This window comes from Rousettus aegyptiacus, unplaced genomic scaffold, assembly GCF_014176215.1.
Source record: "Rousettus aegyptiacus isolate mRouAeg1 unplaced genomic scaffold, mRouAeg1.p scaffold_m13_p_6, whole genome shotgun sequence".
Lineage (NCBI taxonomy): Eukaryota > Metazoa > Chordata > Mammalia > Chiroptera > Pteropodidae > Rousettus > Rousettus aegyptiacus.
In genome coordinates this window covers 85,610,897-85,631,409 of record NW_023416309.1, presented here as the reverse complement: position 1 = coordinate 85,631,409, position 20,513 = coordinate 85,610,897, and the positions used below count along the sequence as shown (strand labels likewise).

General features: G+C 36.5%; 1 protein-coding gene across 4 annotated transcripts in view; it reads left to right on the top strand.

Annotated features, from left to right (window-relative positions):
* Positions 1-19,757, top strand: part of TADA2A (transcriptional adaptor 2A) — a 43,418-nt gene extending 23,661 nt beyond the window's left edge. For 3 of the 4 annotated variants that reach the window (XM_016131417.2, XM_016131418.2, XM_036222675.1), the window contains 9 exons: positions 36-108; positions 7,984-8,047; positions 8,947-8,990; positions 11,546-11,656; positions 13,260-13,331; positions 14,978-15,110; positions 15,656-15,699; positions 17,829-17,902; positions 18,884-19,757. In XM_016131417.2, coding sequence (XP_015986903.1) covers positions 36-108; positions 7,984-8,047; positions 8,947-8,990; positions 11,546-11,656; positions 13,260-13,331; positions 14,978-15,110; positions 15,656-15,699; positions 17,829-17,902; positions 18,884-19,069 — 801 coding nt within the window. In that variant the 3' untranslated portion in view covers positions 19,070-19,757. The remainder of the gene's footprint in view (positions 1-35; positions 109-7,983; positions 8,048-8,946; positions 8,991-11,545; positions 11,657-13,259; positions 13,332-14,977; positions 15,111-15,655; positions 15,700-17,828; positions 17,903-18,883) is intronic. The other variant, XM_016131419.2, reaches the window with a different exon arrangement.
* The last annotated feature ends 756 nt before the right edge of the window (positions 19,758-20,513 follow it).

Here is a 20,513-nt window from a genome sequence, read left to right as displayed (position 1 = left end):
TGGGTTTGGGGTGGTAATTTTTTTTCACCAAACAGGAATTTGACAATTACGCAGAGTGGGACTTGAGAGACATCGATTTTGTTGAAGATGACTCGGACATTTTACATGGTAATGTTCTGTTCCAGTAAATGTTTTTATTGATTGCAAACTATATGATGACACTGTGTTGGGTGCTAAGAATATACGGATGAATGAAACATGTCCCCTGCCCTTATGGGACTCAAAATCTAGTGGTAAAGGTGCTGAACTTCCCCTGTTGTTGGGTTTTCACCACATTGAAAAAGATCATTTGTGATGATGGTGAGAGTGTTGATTATATAATGGTAGTTGGGAATATCCCATCCCTCAGACTGTGTCATCTTTCTTTTGACTGAGGGAAGCCTGCACTGGGGTAATTGGTTAACTGGCCCTTTCTGCCTCCTTAAAAGGAAGGAGATCAGTGTGAAGACCTTGGGACTTCAGTAGCAACTGCTGATTCTAGATATTCACTATAATTTGTTACCTCAGATTTCCCACAGAAGGGGAAAAGATGAAAGTTGTTCAAGGATCTTTAGACCAATATTGGGAATTTCTTGTTTCTTAGAACTGTTGAATTTTTGGCATTTTTTTAATTATTTAAGATTAACCATCTAAGGATTTATGTCAACTCTTGGGTTATAATATAAGTGGTTAATGCCAACAGGAGGGTTTTAAAAGTAGATGGTTAGATTTTCATTGAAGCTCTCTTTTTCCATCTTTCTGCTTTCAGTGAACTACATTTTTAAAATAATCCCCAATCTTTTCTTTCATTTCAATCCAGAATTAAATATGATGCAATAGATGAATAATGGTCCCTTGGATTCTATATTCTCCAAACAGCATCTTCATTTTTTCTCTTAAATCTGTATCCCAGGCAGGAAAGGCAAATAGAATCCTTGTTGAACTATAAATCAAGTTTTTATTTTGCATTAACTGCTACTCTGTCACTAGAAGAGGAATTTGATTCTTCTCTCCATAGAAGAGCTGCCTAGGTGTTTGTTACACCACATCTAGGACAAAGAGAGTCCTCATAAAATTTTACCTTCAGAATTTTTTCTCTATATATTTCTCGAGCGGTTTTCTTTGCAAAATTTCATTTCTTTTCTCCCACACTAATTTCCTAAGGAAAGGCAGTAACAAATTGAACTAAAAGAGGAAAGCTTGAAAACAAACCGCTTTAGCATTTATAAGACTCATTGTATTTGGTCAGTCTGCATGTCAATCTCCTTTTCAACCCTGGGTAACTCATATAACTGTCTTTTCTCACCTCTCATGTTGTTCCCTTCAAAGTATTGTACAGATTGCCATTCAGTATTTCTCATATACATCAGCTGTAGGTAAAATGATGCCGTTTCCTAGATTGTATCTTTCTTTTCCTGAATGCAAAAGAAAAGAAAAATAAACTTTATAAATATCATCCTTTTAGATACTGTTCAAAAGTACCAAACTTTTGAAAGTCAGGATCTCTAATGTCAGTAATGTCTCAACTGTGTAAGAGACTTGCTGAATCACTTCTCTAGGCCCTAATCCAAGGTCTTCATTCTTAAGCCTCAATGCTATTAAGAAAACTATAGTAATGGTTGGCATTTAATTTCACTCTTCATTCTTTGTGGAAGCAGGATTGTAATTTCTTCTGCCGCACTTATGCTTCTTTCTGTAATTAAGTGGGGGAAAAAGGAAAAAAAATTAGAAGCAATTGATCGATTAACAATTTTTATTTCGTTATTTCAAACCTGTAACATTTTAGTTATTTGAACTCTTCCTATAATTTCTACAGTCTTGTAAGTTGCTTCAATTTTTGATTATTATACTTAAGTAGCTTTAACAAAATATAAATAATAATCCCTGCCTCTCCTTTCCTTCCCTGTCTAGTATGAACTATGAGATGTTTAGACAGGTGGTATTTAAAAGGTGATAACATTTTAAAGAGGTTTAGCAGCACTAAAGGAATAGCTTGCTGATGTCACAAAGGGATGCTTTGTTTTATGGTTCTAAGTTCTTATATTAACTTCTCAGGCAGCATGACCCACTGTCCAGTGGGACATACTGCCCTTGAACTGAGCAGTTTCTCCCGTAGCATTCAGTGAAAGGGACGAGGAACCCAAGGAGACTCAGGAAGGAATGAGAAGGAATACACCTAGAACAGAGAGAGGGACACATATTTTGTGCAAATCAGATCACTGATTCATTCAACCTTGGGCTTGCTTCTGAGTCACTATGTGATTTGGAGCAAGTCAGTGGAATCTTGCTTACTGTTTCTTCGTGTACCTTGCTGAAAAAGAAGGGGTAACACTTATTAGAGTGTGAATATCTCCGGTGAAGGCCGGTACATAATTCAGGATGGTGATATTACCATTCCATTATTACCATTATACTCTTAATACTACTGAACATTAACAACATTCCTTTTATGTTCCCTTACTTATATTCTATTCCAGGGCATCTAGAAGGTCAACTGATGCCATCAAGCCCTTTTCCTTACCCTAAGACTTGCTATGATTCATGAAATTTTTCTAATAAAATGGGTTTGAATGGTCCATGGTAGAGGCCTGGGACATAGTGAAGGGATAATAAATTGCATTCCAACCATACCAGAAGGCTTTCAGAATAGGCCCAAAGAAGATACTACAAATGAAGCAGTGCATGAGGAAGAAAATAAGGAAGTCCTGGGATCCCTAAAACAACACCTCCTCATATTTTATTGAAACAGACAGAAATTACGGGTTCAGAAAGAGAGATGCAGAAGACTCATGACTTGGCGTTCTCGTGTGTCATGGTATGTCATGGGATCTTAGTGCAGACACATAGTGTAGTTCCCTTTTCTTGAGGGAACATCTCTCTCCATCTGCTTTCATTTGGGGAACTCTCTCCTAAATTTATGGCCTCCTCTTTCCCAGAGTTTCACAGGTTCTGAAACTCTGAGTGCAGCATCTTCCAATCATTGCTGTCCTATAACCCAAGCAAGCAAGAAACATCATAAGCTCCTTAGTATGTGTCGAGTCTGTGCTTTCAACACTTTTCAGGGTTGCACATTAAAATAGTTTATTTCCCCTTTATTTGGAAAGATAATTTCAGCAAAATTTCTTGGGCAGGCTTGGATTCTCACCCACTTTTTCTCCCCTTTGGCCCATATTGTCAGCCTTTAGATCTTTAACAGTTAGTAGATCAGAGGTTTAGCCTGGTATCTGTGCACACTCACTTACCTTTTGGCAGCCCCCTTCCCTTTATTTGGGTATTTTATGTTTAGAACATTTGAGACATAAATGTTATTAATAATAGCTAATACATATAGCACTTACGTTTGCCATGTACCATTATAAGCCCTTCACATATGTCAACTCATTTAATCTTCACAAAACTATGTGTTGGGTATTATTATTATTATTATTATCCCATTTTATAGATGGGGAAATTGAGGAATGGAAATATCAAGTAACTTGCCTGCGGTCACGTAACTGCAAGTGAGAGTGCCATCTCCAGAGCCTGTGATCCTAATACTGTCTTATACTTACTATCTTTCCAACTTTGAATTTTTGTTGCTGTTTTTTAGGGGTAACATTTCACAATTTGTTATCTTCCGTGGTTTAAGTACATTCTTGAGAAGTAGGAATAGATTTCCCTATTTTACATTCAAGGAAATGCACAAAGGACTTAACTAACTTGCCTAAGGCTTTCTAATTGCAGACTTTAACCTTTAGGTCATGTAGTCTTCTTTCCTTCACAGAACTAATTTTGTACAGCTAGGCCAAAAGTTTAAATGGGGGGGGGGGTGTTGGGGTGGGGGGGTGGTATTACTTTTGAAAAGCTTTGCTTCTGGGGAATACCTGAGTCACAGGTTTGCACTTGTATATTTGCGATAGGGATTTTGATTGGCTTTCCTGCAGTTAAGGCCTCTGAGTTGATTTTCTTGCCAAGCAAACAGTAAGTGCCTTCTGTCAGGAAAACAGAACCATGTTGCTAGCTATTTTGAACAATGTTAGAAATACATTGCAGTGGGAAGGAGCTGCCTCTGACTTCTGCCCACTTGAAATATTTTAAGGCCAGCCGTTTGGAAACTTTTGTTATCAGTCCCCAGGGTAATCACAAGGAGACTATTCTCCCAAGACTGAGATTTCAGAGGCCTTACATCAGTGGTTAGGTTATGGGTGGTTTCGGTTTGTTTATTTTTAATGATCTCTGGTTCTTCATTTGCCCCCTTTACTAGAAGGAACTTCCAGTTGCTATAAGCAGAATGAGAACTGATGATTCTCATTATGCAGTGTCTACCTTCTTTTTTCTATTCTTGATGTACTGTGGTCCTCCCTGGGTTGTTATTCATGTGGCTAAGATCTTGTAATCACTTGCTGCTATCTTAGTGTACTTTATAAAGAAAAGAGATAGCTTCAAATGTGAATTTTTCTCTGAAAGAGTTCCAGTTTTTCTCTCATTTGTTTCTCTCTTCCTTCTTTTTGTTCCCCATAGCCAGTAGTACAAGTTTAAATGACTGAAATGACTAGGCCGTAGAATCAATTATCAGCAGTATTTATTTATAGATTTTTTTTTGGCAATACAGGCTATTCAGTTTTTTTTTCTGTTTTAAGTCATTCCCACTTCAATCTCAGAAACAACATAAGTTAGTGTCTTAGAAAAATGACAAAATATTTCGTCAAAATTGCAGATTTCCATTGAATCTAGTAGTTTCTCTTCTATTGAACTCTTATTATTTGGTGGATAAAAGAGATAAAGCACGTAAAAAGCCTGGAATATGATAAATATTCAGTATGTTTTAGCTATTTACTTAGCTATTTGCTTGTCTGTCTTGAACTGTCGATTTCCTAATTCTATTTCTCATAAGAAGTAGAGTCCACTAAAACTTATATTAGGTTATACTGCATATCAGAGACATATCCTCTCCTCCCTCTCATCTGCTTTTTCTACCATACAGACATGTAAAGTGTATTTCTATCAGCATAGAATTCAAGAGCCTGTTATTCCACAGCAATAGTGTTAGAAAACAGTGGCAGGGTATGGGGCCTTCTATTGTACCTCGGTTTTTATACGGAACAACCCTGTAAATCAAGAAAGAATTCATTTGTAGAAAGAGTTCTACTACTTTAGAAAAAAAGTTTGAAACCCATTACCTTAACTCTTGGATGTGATATTCTTGAATTATTTTTAGTTTGTGGCATTTATGAGGAAAAAATGAAACAATGTCGTTTAAATTTTTGAACTTGTTAGAAAAGAACCAAAAAAATTCATGGTAGTTGAAACTTTTTTTTTTTTTTTAATACTTAAACTTTAAAAAGTATTGCAGTCACTCACCTCTTCAGATCATCCAGTTAGAATTTATGTTATTTTTATCTCAGATCCAAAGGAGAATGGCCTAGATAAGATATTTCTGGTCATTTCCCAGTGATTGAAATTATATACATATATAGTGCTTCTCTTCATAGCCCAGCATGTTAGATTTGGGTATCTTTTCTTTCTAATCTGAGATACTATTCTTAGGACAAGCAGACAGTAACGAGTCATGATGGAGTCTCCAGAATTTATTTCTATTACCTTCCCAGGGCTGTCATGTTGATAGTGCATCAGGATTATACATTGCTTAACTTCTGTTTGCTTTCATGCAATGAAAGAAATTGGTGATTCTAACAAACCATTGTGTTCTGTTCCTTTACTTAATTGTTTTCTTTTTTTTTTTTCCCCTACCCTAAAACTAGTTCCAGCTGAAGTGTAAGTTTCAAACTGTTCCATGGAGGTACCCTCAGGGACTACTATTGGGAAAGGTAGCTGGATATGGAGTAGGGGGAATCAGTTAGAGCACATCTAATTTATCCATTCTAAATAAGAATTTATTGGAAAACAAGATTTAAGAGTTACTCTAGGAGAACATATAAATCTGTGGTGACTCATTGCCCACATGAACTAAACAAACTGGTATCTCACATTCTTTGGATAACTTTGTATTGCTGTTTTTCTTTATTGGAATTACAGAGGCTCTAGGCTTTATTTTGCAATGAAGCTTGCTATCCTGAAAGAAGTGACTGTCATATACAACTAAATTCTATGGTTCAAAGGCTGGTGTGTTATTAGAAATATGTTATCTAACATTTGAATAATATATTTTATTTTTTTGGAAAACGCATGTCAGGTCATTATGTTATATTCTAGAGCCTCTTTATTCTGTGAATACATTCAGTAATTAAAACAAAACCACCAAACTTTCAACTTAAATAAAACTTAAGGAGATAACAAGTTTAATATTAGGATGGGTCCAGAATCTACTGAAATGCTAAATCTTAACATTCCTTCAGAATCCATAGATTATAGATGAAAAGAATGGTTTAATGTAGCATAGTGCTATTATGTATTCCTCATATTCTCTTGTAGAGTTGTTAATGATTGGTCTTCATTTTTTAACTCTAGAGGTCTTCAGACTATAAAAAGCATGTGGGAGTTTTTTACTTCTGAGATTTTTTAAAATATACATTTTATTTTCATTTAAACCAGATTTAGGATATAGGACTAACACAGAGAAAGTAAACATGTTGGGCAATTTCAGTATCCTTCCTTCTCAAGGCTCTGAAACCAGACAGTCTAGGTTTGGATTCCTGCTCTGTACTTAGCAGCTCTGTGACCTTGGGCAGGTTGTTTTATGTGCATGGTGTATAGGGCACATGGGAGAATGGTAGGAGACAAGACTGGAATGATAGACAGAATCAAGACAAGGGGTCATATAATATTTAAGAGTTTGAACTCCTATAAGTAAGTAGAAGAATTATACCATTAAGTTATGCTTTAAAACATTATTCTGGTACCATTTGCAGAGGACAAATTGTTGGAATAAGATAGGAATGGAGTCGTTAAAAGAGTGCATACAGTGGTCTGGGTGAAACAAGATGCCTGAGTTAAGGAATAGGATTAGGGACAAAAGGAAGAGATGAATTTAAGACTGATTTACTCTTTAAGTATAGATAAGATTCATTGATTGACTAGTATGGAGAGAGAGGGAAGGAGAGTCCACATTGATTTCTGTCTTTGACAAGTAGGTATAATGTAATATTGTTAACCAAGAGAAGAGTTTTGGAGGATAGAGAAGAGGTCGAATACAGCAAGTTTGCAACTGAAGACCACAGGAGTAGAGATATCCAGTAGGGTCTGAAGCTTAAAATATCTGGGTTTGAGATGATATATTTTGGTGGTACTCAGAACTTTGAGTGGATGAGTTTACAGGAATAAGGTGAAGGGTGAAAGGAGAGATGAGAATAGAAACTGAGGAACCCCGAAGATGGAAAAAATTGGCCAAGGAAAGAAAGAACACCAGAACTACTGTATTGATGAAAACTTTTGCTACCCACTGCTTCTTTTCTTCTAATTTTTCATGTCTTTTTCATGAGAGACTAAAGCCAGGAAAGGACTAGGAGATGAGCAGCCAACCTGGGCCTGGCTTTGGGGTTTTTAGGCTATTTAATAGAACTGTCACTATTGATTGCAAAACTATGTCCTAAATGATTGCTGCTCCCCAACTGAAGACTGCTACTCTGGGAAAATGTCTTGCTGCACCTTATTTACATCAGTCTTAACACTGTCTCCTGAACTTCTGTGCAGTTATAACCGCAGTCAGTATTCATATCTATGACTAATAGATGTCATTTCTAGCCCATATGTTAACAAAGTTAAGACTACTTGTTGAACTGTTGAATAAGAGCTAGGAATATACATAACACGGCATGGCCAAAAGAGGTGTTCAGTAGAAATCAGAATTGTTATCTAGAATAATGCCATATAAATATACATAGGAAAAAAGAACTTTAAGTTACTGATAAAGAAACTCAGTATCTGAGGATATTTTTGTTTCCAGGAGACAAACTTTGTAGATCAGTAAGTGAGTGTGGAATAGTTAGCAATATGAGGTACAAAGTTTGAGTAAAAGATTTATTTTTGTCTTGGCTTTTTCATGTGTATATCTTTGTTTATTTATAGCTCTGAAGATGGCCGTAGTAGATATCTACCATTCCAGGTTAAAGGAGAGGCAAAGGCGGAAAAAGTACGTATGGAACACTGTATCTTGCCTTCTTTCAGCTTTGGACTACTGACCACATACACATATGGCCCGTAAGAATGTTCCTGTTGTGGCTTATCTTGTAATCTTGAGGAAGATACTTACTCTTCTTGGGTCTCAGTTTTTCCATCTATAAAGTGGGGATGATAATACCTGTCTTTTATTTTTTTTTTTACCTCCTCCTTTTTACCCTTTCTTGATATATTGAAGACCAGAAGCTTACCCAGTTGCTCTTGTGAGAAGTTTCATTGCTATTCATGAATACCTCTGGTATAAATCAAAGTTTCCAGACATATAACTCTGCATTTACTTAAATTCTCTTTTGCTTAAAACACATGATTAGAGCTAGACAGTATTGTAGAGCTCAGTTGTTAAGATTGTTATTAGATTTTATGGTTTATGATGCTCTTCCATTAAGCATGCACAGTATTTATTTCAAATAGTTCCAAAGCATTATGTGAATGTACAGTTGTAAATGTTTAATGTGTGATCATGGTTAACAGGTTTCCTGAAATGGCTGTTATCAATTATCATTTCCCTAAGCTGAATAGATTAATTTCTATAACATGGACATAGATTCCCTTATGTTTCATTTAATTTATAGACATGTATTTTTTAGTATTTATGAATGCTTATTGATTCATTCTTCCAGCAAATAGTTATTGAGAATCTGCCAAGCCCAAGGAGAGGAAAAATATATGATGCTTGAGAGCCTAAAATCGTGTTAGTAACTCATTGACCTACAGAACTTTGTGGGGAGTGACTTCTTTGGACCTTGATATTTTACCTCATAGTGTTCAGGATGTCTAATAAAAGCTGCATGTGGAAGATACTATTAAATGTAAAACTAACTATAATAAACATTACTGTGGTTTTCATTCTAGAATTATAAGAGACCATGGATTAATCAACCTTAGAAAGTTTCAGTGTAAGTATTAGCTGTTTTGTTTATTTTAAAATTTCTTCCAACATTATTGAATAGTTTTAAACAAATTATTTATGGTAGTAGATCTTGATCCAAGTTACATTTTAGCATTACCTAGGAAACTTTAAAGAATTCTGATACCTGGGTACCACCCCAGACTAATTAAGAGAAAAATCTCTGGGGGCAGAGCTAGAGCATCTGTTTGTGTTTTTGTTTTTGTTGTCTCTGAATCATCTGTATTTTTTTAAATTCTTCAAGATGATTCCGTTACATCATAAGAGTAAGAATCATTAATATATAGTCAACAGAATTTTTTTTTAATTAGTATAGTAATTATAGTATGAATATTAATGAGTCATTTTCTGAAACTGAATAGGATTATGTTTTGTAACTATATGTTATACATAATCGTGATCATGAGGTTGTGAAATGTTTTATGGAAAAATCAACAAAATGATTTTTTAAAAAATTTTGTATCGTAGTGGACAAAAACTAACGTTTAGCATTGTGTGATGGTGATCATAAACCTAAAATTATTTTTAAATGAATAATTTTGACCTTACTGTTTTAAATATTGGAGATACCCAGGCTGGGCAGAAAGAGTCCCTGTACTTTTTTTCTTCTACATTGTAGAGTTTGTTCAGTAAATAAGAATGACGATCTCATAGTAATTGTAATATTTAAATTAAAATGTTTCTAATACTGTTATGTCACAAAACCCTTTTTTTGTAAAAATGCTTAATAATTATTGTGGTTCATATCCTAATTGATAGAATCTTAGAGGTTTTGACACACTGTGCCCCTGTAGGGTTCAGGTCAGCCAGTCATGAGTTAAGGGTTTTTTAATATAGACATGATCATAAGTATGTTACATTTTATGTTCTTTATTTTTCACTTACCATTACATACTTTTCAAGTGATTGTGGTGTTTTGAGGATGTCACTTTTAACAGTTTATGTTGTGTATATACATAAATATATAATAATATGCTTAACCTGCCTTTTATTATTAGCATATTTTCAGTTTCTTTAATCATTGAAAATAATGCCATGATTAACCTGTTTGTCTATATTTAGATTTTCTTTTAGGTAGATTCCCAGTAGAATTAATAGGTTAAAGAATATGACCATTAAAAACTCTTGACACATGCTGCTAGATTGCTTCACAAAAGATATATTTCTTCTAGCAGTATGTGAGATTGCCTGTTTAACCTTGTCCTCATTGAGAGTCGTGAGTTTGCAAAAATAACTTAAGAGCAGATTTCCCTTGCCCTTTCTATAGACAATAATTGGTCATGTTCTGGTAGCCATCGTAGTGGGTTCCTCTGTCTGAATTCCTGAGCTTTCCTTAATAGGTCAGTTGGGTTTTAACCTTTATTCAGAGTATACCTTGACTCTTGCATATATTCTATTCTCATCTGGCAGACAGAGGTCAATTTAGCTTTATTATTATTTTAACTGTATGTTGCTTCTGAGAAAGAAATGACTTTCATTTGTCATTATACTAAATGTATATGTGACCTTAATATGGGTGGTAGACAGAGGTTTTCTTTTTTAATCAAATTTTAAAATTATACTACAAATTCTTCGGTATTATCCCTGTAATGAGAAGCCAGGGGCGCTGGGGGTAATGGGGATTAACAGTGAAAATAATCAGTTTGTGGTTGCCCATCAAAACAGCACCTAGAATTTGTGGACAAGAATATCTCTTGCAAGGGAAGAGAGTCATCTGAAAGAGGACTTAATTGAAATAACTGTCAAAAGTGGACAGAACTAGCCCAGTTACTATTGATTATCTCACTGATATGACTAAATAGCAGTTTGAGAGTTCTTGGCCACTCCTACCAGTTATTGTTAGGTTTTACTCCCCATCTTCTTTGCTGATATTTCTCTATTAGAAATTTGGTCAGTAGTGATCGTCAAAGTTGCTGATCCGAGCTACCCTGCATGTGACCACTTATTTGCATGATAGTTTTCAAAATATAACTTCATGTGTAGTAAATTAAATGGTGGTACTTAATTTTGTTTTGAGAAAGGCAAAATGATCCATATAGAGAGTGAAGAAATATATGCCTTACTTGAGTGTGTGTAGGAAGGAGGAAGATTTTTGGTGGGGCATGCAAGTGATCACACACTTTTTCCAGTCTAACATCGTCTAGATAGATTATTGTGTCTGCACTTCCATTGTTTTCCTACAGAGGTTGATACCTGAAATTTTGTCCAACACTGACCCTAAGAATGCATGATCTGCCTTTAATTGTCTTTTCCCGTTAACTGCCAGCAGTTCCTGCCCCTGTGGAGATTAAGAGATAGTGAGGTGTGGAGGTCACCAGGGCACTCAGTAGTGGATGCTCTCCAATGATAACAAAATGCCTAGGTGATAGTCACTGATGCTGTTATCATTATGATTATAGTGTTTTGCATTCTTAGCTTTCCTGTTTGCTTCCTGTCATGGGTAAGTTAGTCATGTGAGGTTGTAGAAATTCTTGTAGAAGAAATACAGTAAACTTAGGGATTTTATATTCTCTATGAAATGGTTGTGTTTTACTTTCTCTGTAGTAATGGAACGGCGGTATCCCAAGGAGGTCCAAGACCTTTATGAAACAATGAGGCGATTTGCAAGGATTGTGGGGCCAGTGGAGCATGACAAGTTCATTGAAAGCCATGCATGTAGGTGGTTTTGAGCCTTGAGCGAGAAAGCGAGAGAGCGAGAGAGAGAATGTGTGTGTGTGTGTGTGTGTGTGTGTGTGTGTTCATGTAAATAGGAGAGATAAATGGTGCGTTTTATGTGAAGTTCTATAAATAAATAAATTGATATTTTTGTGCGTGTATTTCTATAAATAGGAGAGATAATGATGTGTTTTATGTGAAGTTCTGTAAATAAATAAATGAGTATTTTTGTCTTTTGTTTCCCTTTATTACCATGAAATAAATTTGGGATTTTGGGAGTGGGAGAAGAGAGGTTAAAAAGCCTAGTGGCTTTCTTTTTTTCCAGATAAACAGTAGTTTAGTAGTTTTCCCTCTTTCTTTTTGTTATGGGAGTTTTTAAATACTATGTACAAAAGTAGAGATTATAGTATAATAAACCCTTGGGTATCCATCACCCAGCTTCAGTTGTCAACACGTGGTCAATCTGGTTTCATCTCTAGCACTTTCCTCCCACCCACAACTGGATTATTTTGAAGCAAATCCCAGACATCATATTATTTTGTTCATAAATATTTATTTTAGTATTAAAACTAGTTTTTAAAATGGGGACAGAGTTGGATGACTCATGGAGATTGTGCTTCCATCATTTTCTTACCTTTCTCTCAGAGAGATCTACTCAGTTATTTGATTTTTCACTATAAAAAAATCGAAGTTGTAAAGGCAGGAAGGTCTAGAATTTAAATAAGTCCAGACTGGATGGCTTAGTCTGTACCTTTCACCATGAGATTTATGTATTCAACCCCCAAGTTTATTTCAGGGAAAGTACTTTACAACGGCTCTTATTCTATTCTCATCATCCAGATATTTCTTGCATGGCATTTATCTGAGCCAGGTTGGTTGTTCTCACTAAACACTGTCTGGTTGTCCTTTGTGTAGTTTATACGAGGTGACTGGTCCTTTACTTCCTGTCCCAGTTTGTGCCATCCCTGGTTTATGTGTCACTCCAAGGAACACCCCCATGGATAGTCCAGGCATTTCCTTCATCCTCTGTTTCAAAACACCCAAATTTGAATGTTCAATTACATAATAACCCAAGCAGTACAACCTGATCAGTGTGCTCAGAGGAGGCAGAAATCTTTGGTTTATGGAAAACACAATGCTCTTTTGTTCCTATATGAGAAAGAAACTATCTAGGACTTGAGCAGAGAGCTTTCGTCCTTCTCTTGTAAAAGAGCCACATCAAGTAATCCCAGAGACAGATTTCATAAAAGAATTTGGTTATGTGGTAAAACTTCTAACAAGATAAATAGAGCAGGGAAACTTGGTTTTAAAAAGTGTTTGTTACTTCTGTAGCTACGTGGTTTCAGACAGTTCACTATAAGTTTTCTAGGAGACAATTCCAGCTGCTGTTTCCAGCTGGGGACAGCAGCTGGAAGACAGCTGGAGTGGGTTTTTCTCAGTTCTTGGGTAAAATTTTCTAATGAGATGTTACCAACAAATAGGATTCCTCCAATGGAATTATCCCAGCTCTTATATAAGGCAGAATTACTGAAAATACTCAACAGGAAAGTGCTCTTTGATGTTGATTTTGTTTTTCCGATTTCATTCTTTTCGGGATACACAGTGGAATTTGAACTCCGAAGGGAAATCAAGAGGCTCCAGGAATACAGGACAGCAGGCATTACCAATTTTTGTAGTAAGTACTACATGCTATATTAGAGAGCAAATATCTTCTAAACACACAGAAGAAGCCTCTTTGAGGCAGTGTGGATTTTTTTAAACAAGCTTCGCTGTTTCATAATGAGTTTTTGATCCTTGCAGTAAAGTTTCATCTATTTAATCCTTATAAATACTATTATATGGATTATCTGAGGTAAAATAAAATTATAAAGAGAAGCACTGCTTTATATTTAGAATTGTTATGGCCTCTAAAAGGATTTTGTATTCTAATTTTTAGCCTTTGCCTTTTAAAATATAGTGATGCGTAGTCCGATCATTCTTATGACTCAAACTTCAATTAGTTCTAGATGCTTACATCCCAGTTACTGGAGGTAGTGATATTAATAGCAGCTAACATCTCATAAAAACAGTTGACCATGCACCAGGCCCTACACTAAGCATTTCACTTGGATCATGTCATTTAATATCCCAAAAAGACTTTTGAGATAGTTGTTTCTATTTAATGAAGAAACTGAAGTTTAACATGGTAAAAGATATAGTAGAGTCAGGTCATAGGGGAAAGCAGTGTATAGTGTATTGTAGTAGTTAAGAGCTTGAGGTCTAGGCTTATGACAGCTTGGGTTTGGATTCTGGCTCTTCTGTTTACCAGATCTGTAACTGTGCTCCAGTTTCAATTTTCCAAGTCTCTTATAATTAATATAAAGATAAAGTAGAGATGATGTATGAAAACATAGCATAGTACCAAGCACAGTAAATCCTTAATAAATTGCAGTTTCTGTTGTTTAGTTGTTGGAGTGATCTTTAGTATTTCTTTCTGTTGGTCGAAAGTGATCACCCAGTACCCACAAGAAGTAACCTGTGGGTGTAAGTTTAGCCTAGTATAATTGTTCTTTATTTTTAACAATGGGAATCATTTTTGAAATAAAAATTTTTGTGGAGTCCTAATCTATAAGATAAAGGTGGAACTACTTTGGTCGAAGACTGGTGGTTCAGGTCATGTGTAGAACCTAGGACCGCCAGTGCATGGTGGTGCCCTTGCTCTTCACAGTAAGCTCCAAGATATGTTCATGGTATTCTGGGGCTCTGTGGAACATAGTTCGAAACTTTTTGGAATCTGTATATTTTTGTTAACATGGAAAAGACCATGCAACTTTTGTTTTAGCAATATGCATGTAAAGACATACCAGGTTTTGGTTACCTGATATTGGCTGCCTCTGGGGAAGAGGGGAAAGGAACAATACTGGTCAATGAGGACTTAGTTGTAATCCTACTTGCTTTTTAAGGAAAAGTATATACTTATAGCACTTGTGTGACTTCAAAAAACATATAGCAAAAATAGGACAGGAAGCAAATATAACTATTAAAAGTTAGTTTTAGAGATGGAAATATGAGTGACTCTTAACTTTCTTTGTACCTTTCTGTTTCCTTCCTCCCCCCACTCCCCCCAAAAAAATTTCTTATAAGTAGAAAAGAAATAAAAACATTTTTATTTCTTATTAAAAAAGTGATTTCAAAGTAGGGGAAACCTACTTTGCTCTTGGAAAAATAATTATGCAAACAGTTTCACAAAGGAAACCAAAAGAGGACAGACTGTTTGCCAGTCAGTTAGGAAGCCCTTCAGTTCTGCATTATCATTGAAGTTGTGCTTTTTTACACCTCTAGGTGCCAGAACCTATGATCACCTCAAGAAGACGCGAGAGGAGGAGCGTCTTAAGCGCACCATGCTCTCCGAAGTTCTCCAGTATATCCAGGACAGTAGTGCTTGCCAGCAGTGGCTCCGCCGGCAAGCTGACATGTGAGTAATTAGTCTAGGGTGAAGGCGCATCCTTTGGCTTTTACATGTATTTTCAGACATTTTCATGAGCACCCTGCCCTAGATGGCAGAGTAATAATAGTTGGATAGCTAGAAGAATTCCAAAAATTTTAGCAGTCTATCTCAGAAACAGTGCAGTACTGACAGTTTTGAGAAACAACTGACCTCCCAGAATCCTACTTTGCTACTTTGATCTTATTTCTAAAAATAAGTAATTCCCTCTACCCATGTCTTTTCTCTCCCTCTATATTTATTGGTATATGATTTCCACTAGAGAATTATATCTGTATCCTTTCCCAGTGGGAGGTCTTTGTAATGTTCCAGGCTGAGCTTTTAACAAATCCAAGTGATTTTCTCTCCCAGAACAGATTTCCTTTCTCAGTACAGTGGGATAGCCTGAAAATGTGCAGTCTATCTTATATCTCTTAAAAGTAACCGACCCGATAATGGCACCCAGTCCCACATGGGCTTTTGGAAATGGCCTTCTTTTGTGTGACATAAGTTTAAATTCCTCTTCTTCATTGTAGTGATTCCGGCCTGAGTCCTTCTGTTCCAATGGCTTCAAATTCAGGTAATTATTTTTCAGGCTAGAGGAAATGTTGATTGTGACATTTTCATTGTAGTGATTTTGATAACCCAACAATCTCAACTCTTTTGTCGGAGAGGCAGAGTAATGGTGATTATGTCTTGTTCCAATTTATAAGCATCAGCAAGTTTCAGAATCTTCATGGCCAGATAAGGTTAGAGTACAGAGACAAAAGAACAAACTCCAGAGAGGTGGTTTCTTTATTTTACCAGTGTCTGTGGGCATTTAGTTTACTATGGTTGTATCTACTACAAATTTTGAGATTTGTCTCAAAGGGGATAAATTAAAGGCTTTGTATCTTATATGAGCAAAGAAGCATGTTACTTGCCAGAAATGCGATGATTTCTTTATAAGTTGGAGACTTAAGATATTTCTATTTCTTATCTTTACTTCTTCGCTTATGTCTTATTTTGAGGCTAGTTTACAGAGATAGATTAACCCATATACTATCTGGTAATCACTTGTGCTTGGCCATCAATGACTGGAAATATGGGGCAGTATTAGTTATATAGAGCTCTGATCCAAGATTGTGGTATTTCTTTGCCTGTTCTCTTGGTTATCATTCATCCCTCCTCTGTATGGTAGATTAGCCATGCTCCCTAATCAGAACATACAGACCACTCTATTAATTAAAAACAGTTTTACCATTCTTTGGAAGGTTGGAACAACAGACCTGTGTACCCATTTTCACATCTCAGTAGATTCAAGATCTAGGAAGGATTCAGAGGAGGCCATGTTAAGGATGATACTTTGTTAAAAAAATTTATTCCTTCGTTTCAAGTAATTATTTCTTAATACTTAAAGGCGAAAAAAGAGTCTTTTAGGGAGTAGCCAAGACAGTGAAATACAAGTTTTATTTTATGTTTCTTACTTCCAACCTCTCACCCCCAACCTAAGCACAGAAATACAAATAATATTGACTAATTAAAATGAGTAAACTAACATGATCATGCAACTTTGGTGTTTGTGTTTTCCGAACCATTCATACTCACTTATTTGTTGCTTCCTAGGTTGCTGTTAGCCTTTCTTACCCCCAGGACTTAGGTTGAGGAGACCCCTTGCTCCTCTTCATGTTCTGAGTTGGTCTTAAGGCAATACAGAGTTGGAAACCTGGATTCTTGATTGTAACTTAGCCTCTGGTAACATTGGCGAGACATCAATGATTTTAGTATCCCCTTTCGAGCTTTTAGGCTAAGGTTAGGTGTGTCAGTTATTTCCTTTGTTGATATTAGAGAGAAGCACGTTGTCTAGCAGAGCAGCTTGTAACAGTTCCTCCCCTTTCTCTCCATCACCTAAAAGGCAACTCCCATAAAACCTGTTAATATATTATTCTACACTTTCTTTTGCTTTGCTCAGTCCACCCATCCCCAACTGAACACTAATCTCAAATAAGCATTCAAAACAAAACCCAAAATTTTTGTATATCAGGCTTCCCATCCTGACCACTGTCCTCGTACTTGGGTTTTTTTCTCAGATATGAGTTCACATCAGCCTCTACTTTGTCATACAATAACTCATTTTTCCTCTCTGTGGATCTTTCAGGTAAACAGGGCTACTTTGGAAAGAACAGATATTCCGTCACATAATAAATAAGAAGGGCCTCTTGCTGGCTTAACAGACTGCCTTTGATCTGAAGGCAAATGGTACTTGGTTAATTACTGTGTTTGCCTTGTACTACTGGCAGAGTGCAAAGGTTAGGAAATGTCTCTCCTGCAGAGTTGTTATTTCCATTTTTCAGCTGTCAAGGTGGGTAATGTATGACCTTAACTGGATGACATCTGAGCTGTAGATTTTAGAATCCCCTATGAGTTAGTAATAGATGGATGATAACTACTGTGGTCAGTAGTTGTATTTGATGCTAAGGTAAGTGTGGTCATAGGTGTATTTTAGCAGAACAAAGAGCACACATATTACCATTTTTATTTTCAAGTGAACATTGTCATGTCTATGTTGCTTGTTAAACTGAGGCCTAAGGTATATATGATAGGTAGAGATTACCTACAGCTGGATGTAGTGATCTTACACCTAACTACCCTGCCTGTGGTGAATCGTGTTATGCTCTACACCAGAGAAATTGTTGCTCCAGTGAAATATATGCCTTTTTCTGTCTGTAGGCAGACGAAGTGCACCACCCTTGAACCTCACTGGCCTCCCTGGCACAGAGAAGCTGAATGAAAAAGAAAAGGAGGTAACAAAAAGAATGGGAAATAGAGGAAAGCAAGTAGGGGCTGCTAATTCATTGAGTAGTCTTCCAGTCTATCCTCGAAGTCTTAAAAATTGACCTCAGCAGGTTTCAGAAAACTTATCATCATTCCAAAAGCGGGATTCCTCTTTTGTTCCTTATATATTCCTGTTACAGTTCCCAAGATCATTGTTCCCATCTGCTACCTTGTACCATTAATTCAGGTCAGACAATAAGGAAAAGTCAAGGAGTAGGGGCTAGTATTTTTATTTTATCCACTAGGAATAGTAAAAAATAGTTTGGGAGTAGAAGGAAATATATGTTATATCCAGGTATTGCTAAAGATCACAGGCCTTTCTGATTCAAGTATTGAATGGCCCAGTGTTTCAAGAAGTTTTTATCCTTGCCCACAAAGTAGTGACCTCAGATTGCTCATTGCTGTGTAATGGCAAGTGAACTGGAACTGAGCCAGCTTTCTAGATTTTTAGCAGCTAATGTGGCCTCTCTTAGCAAGATCTCTATTTCCTCTCCCTCCAAAGTAGGAAACACAGTCACAAAAGCAGGGACTACAACTTTATGCAGATACTAAAAATAATGTGATTCACACTTGGGAATCCATGTATCTGCCCGCCTGCCCCCCATACCCTGTGGCTCTTCCCTGACTGGCTTTGCTGGAATGTGCTGGGCCTCTACCTTGGCTGCTTCTCAGGGCACATGCTTGTATTCCCTGACAAACCCAGGTGAGCCAGCCGACACATGCTAAAGACTCTAAGCGTCATACCCTGGCTTCCTTGTCCTGAGTGTTTGTCTTTAGTGAGTATTCCCTCCAAAGAAGAGACTAAATGGAATGCAGTCCAGCCACCCAACAGCTCCTATAAATAGTTGGAGGTTGATGTCATTTCTTAAATTTTATTTTGGCTATACCTGCTGGATTAAATTATGAGAATGACAGATGTTAATGTTTATTAAATTTGCCATCTCTTACAGCTCTGTCAGATGGTGAGGTTGGTCCCAGGAGCCTATTTAGAATACAAATCTGCTCTGTTGAACGAATGTAACAAGCAAGGAGGCTTGAGACTGGCACAGGCAAGAGCGCTCATCAAAATAGACGTGAACAAAACCCGGAAAATCTATGATTTCCTCATCCGTGAAGGATACATCACTAAAGCCTGAGGTTCTAAGGGCTTGGGGTGTGAAATCACAAGTTTGGAAAGTGATGGGCCAAAGGACAGTATGGGCATTCTGAAGAGTTTCTTTTTTTTGAGCTGAATTCTCATTGTAAATAGAAGAGAAGGACAAAGGAAACCTTACGTTGTGTTAATGTCTGTTTTATTCTCCAACCTGCTTTAAAACACTCCTGTTGTTGGTATTGTGCTGCAGAGTTATGTGCTAGATAAGCTATTATTAAATGTGAGTGGGCATTCATTTCTAGCACCTCTTGTAACTAAAACAAGAACCGTAGTACCTCACATCACAGTGTTGGTAGAAATAGAACTAAACCAGTCTTTAGTCCCAGGAGTCCCCCTCAGATCCTTGTACTTGAGAGATTAGTTTTCTAATTATCTGTTTTGCCTTTAGACCTTACAGACAGATTTAAAATAAAGAGAAAGATTATATAGAACATGAGAAAGATTTCTCTTTTGTTCCGAGGATTTTTTAAGCTGACAATTTATGTTTATGAGCAAAGAGGAGGGGTGGAATCTCATGATGGTCTTGTCCCAAACTACGTCTTTAACTTTAATGTTTGGCTTTGTACTTTGTAGTTTGTCTAATCTGCTGTAGATTTTTAAGGAGATGGTACTGAATATAAAATGTCTCTGTTATTTTTAGAATTAATGGATTAAAATGTTTTGCTACTTAATTTGTGGGTGTGTCAAACATTCTGGTAACTAAAGCACACTTAGGGTGTTGGATGCCCGCCTCATTACGCTGCACTGTCGCTGCTAACATGTGTCCTGGACTCACCCTGTTCTTACCCTGGGTTTCCCAGGATACCAGGCCCCTGAGGATGCAGATGATGCAACTAACCTCAGCTTTGCTTGGATTGAGACCTGAACCCTGATTTCTTAATGGTGAAAGGCTAGCCTGCAATAAAAGCTACTTTTAAAACAAAAGTAAAGCTGTCTCATATATGGGACTCAGTAGATATGAGGGCAAGTAACTCCACCACATCTGAAACTTAGTCCTCAAACCTTTCTGCAGAATAAGAAGCCAAACTCAGAGTCATGGTTATCCCATTTCTATTAGAAAGAATGTTGTATACAGAAATGACTCCAGAATTTGCACAAATTACCTTCAGTAGCTGACTGACTCTTTAATTCTTTAACTGTTCAAAATATCTAATAATATTATATGCTTTGTTGGAAGTATCTGCTCAAACTTCCACTGATGTAAATATGCATGTTGCTTGCTAATAGACTTTATCTAGGGGGTTACAAATGAAAAGAAAACTCTTAGGTTCTGAAGGAATTAGAATAAAGGACTTTAATCTTTAAAAAGGGTGGCCTGTGGAAATGGTCTCTTTTCTTTGCATAGTCATCTCTCTTAGAAAAACATTCTACTACCACTGTCACCCTTTCTTGGTTATAAAGGAATTGTTTCTTATCTTTGAAATGTA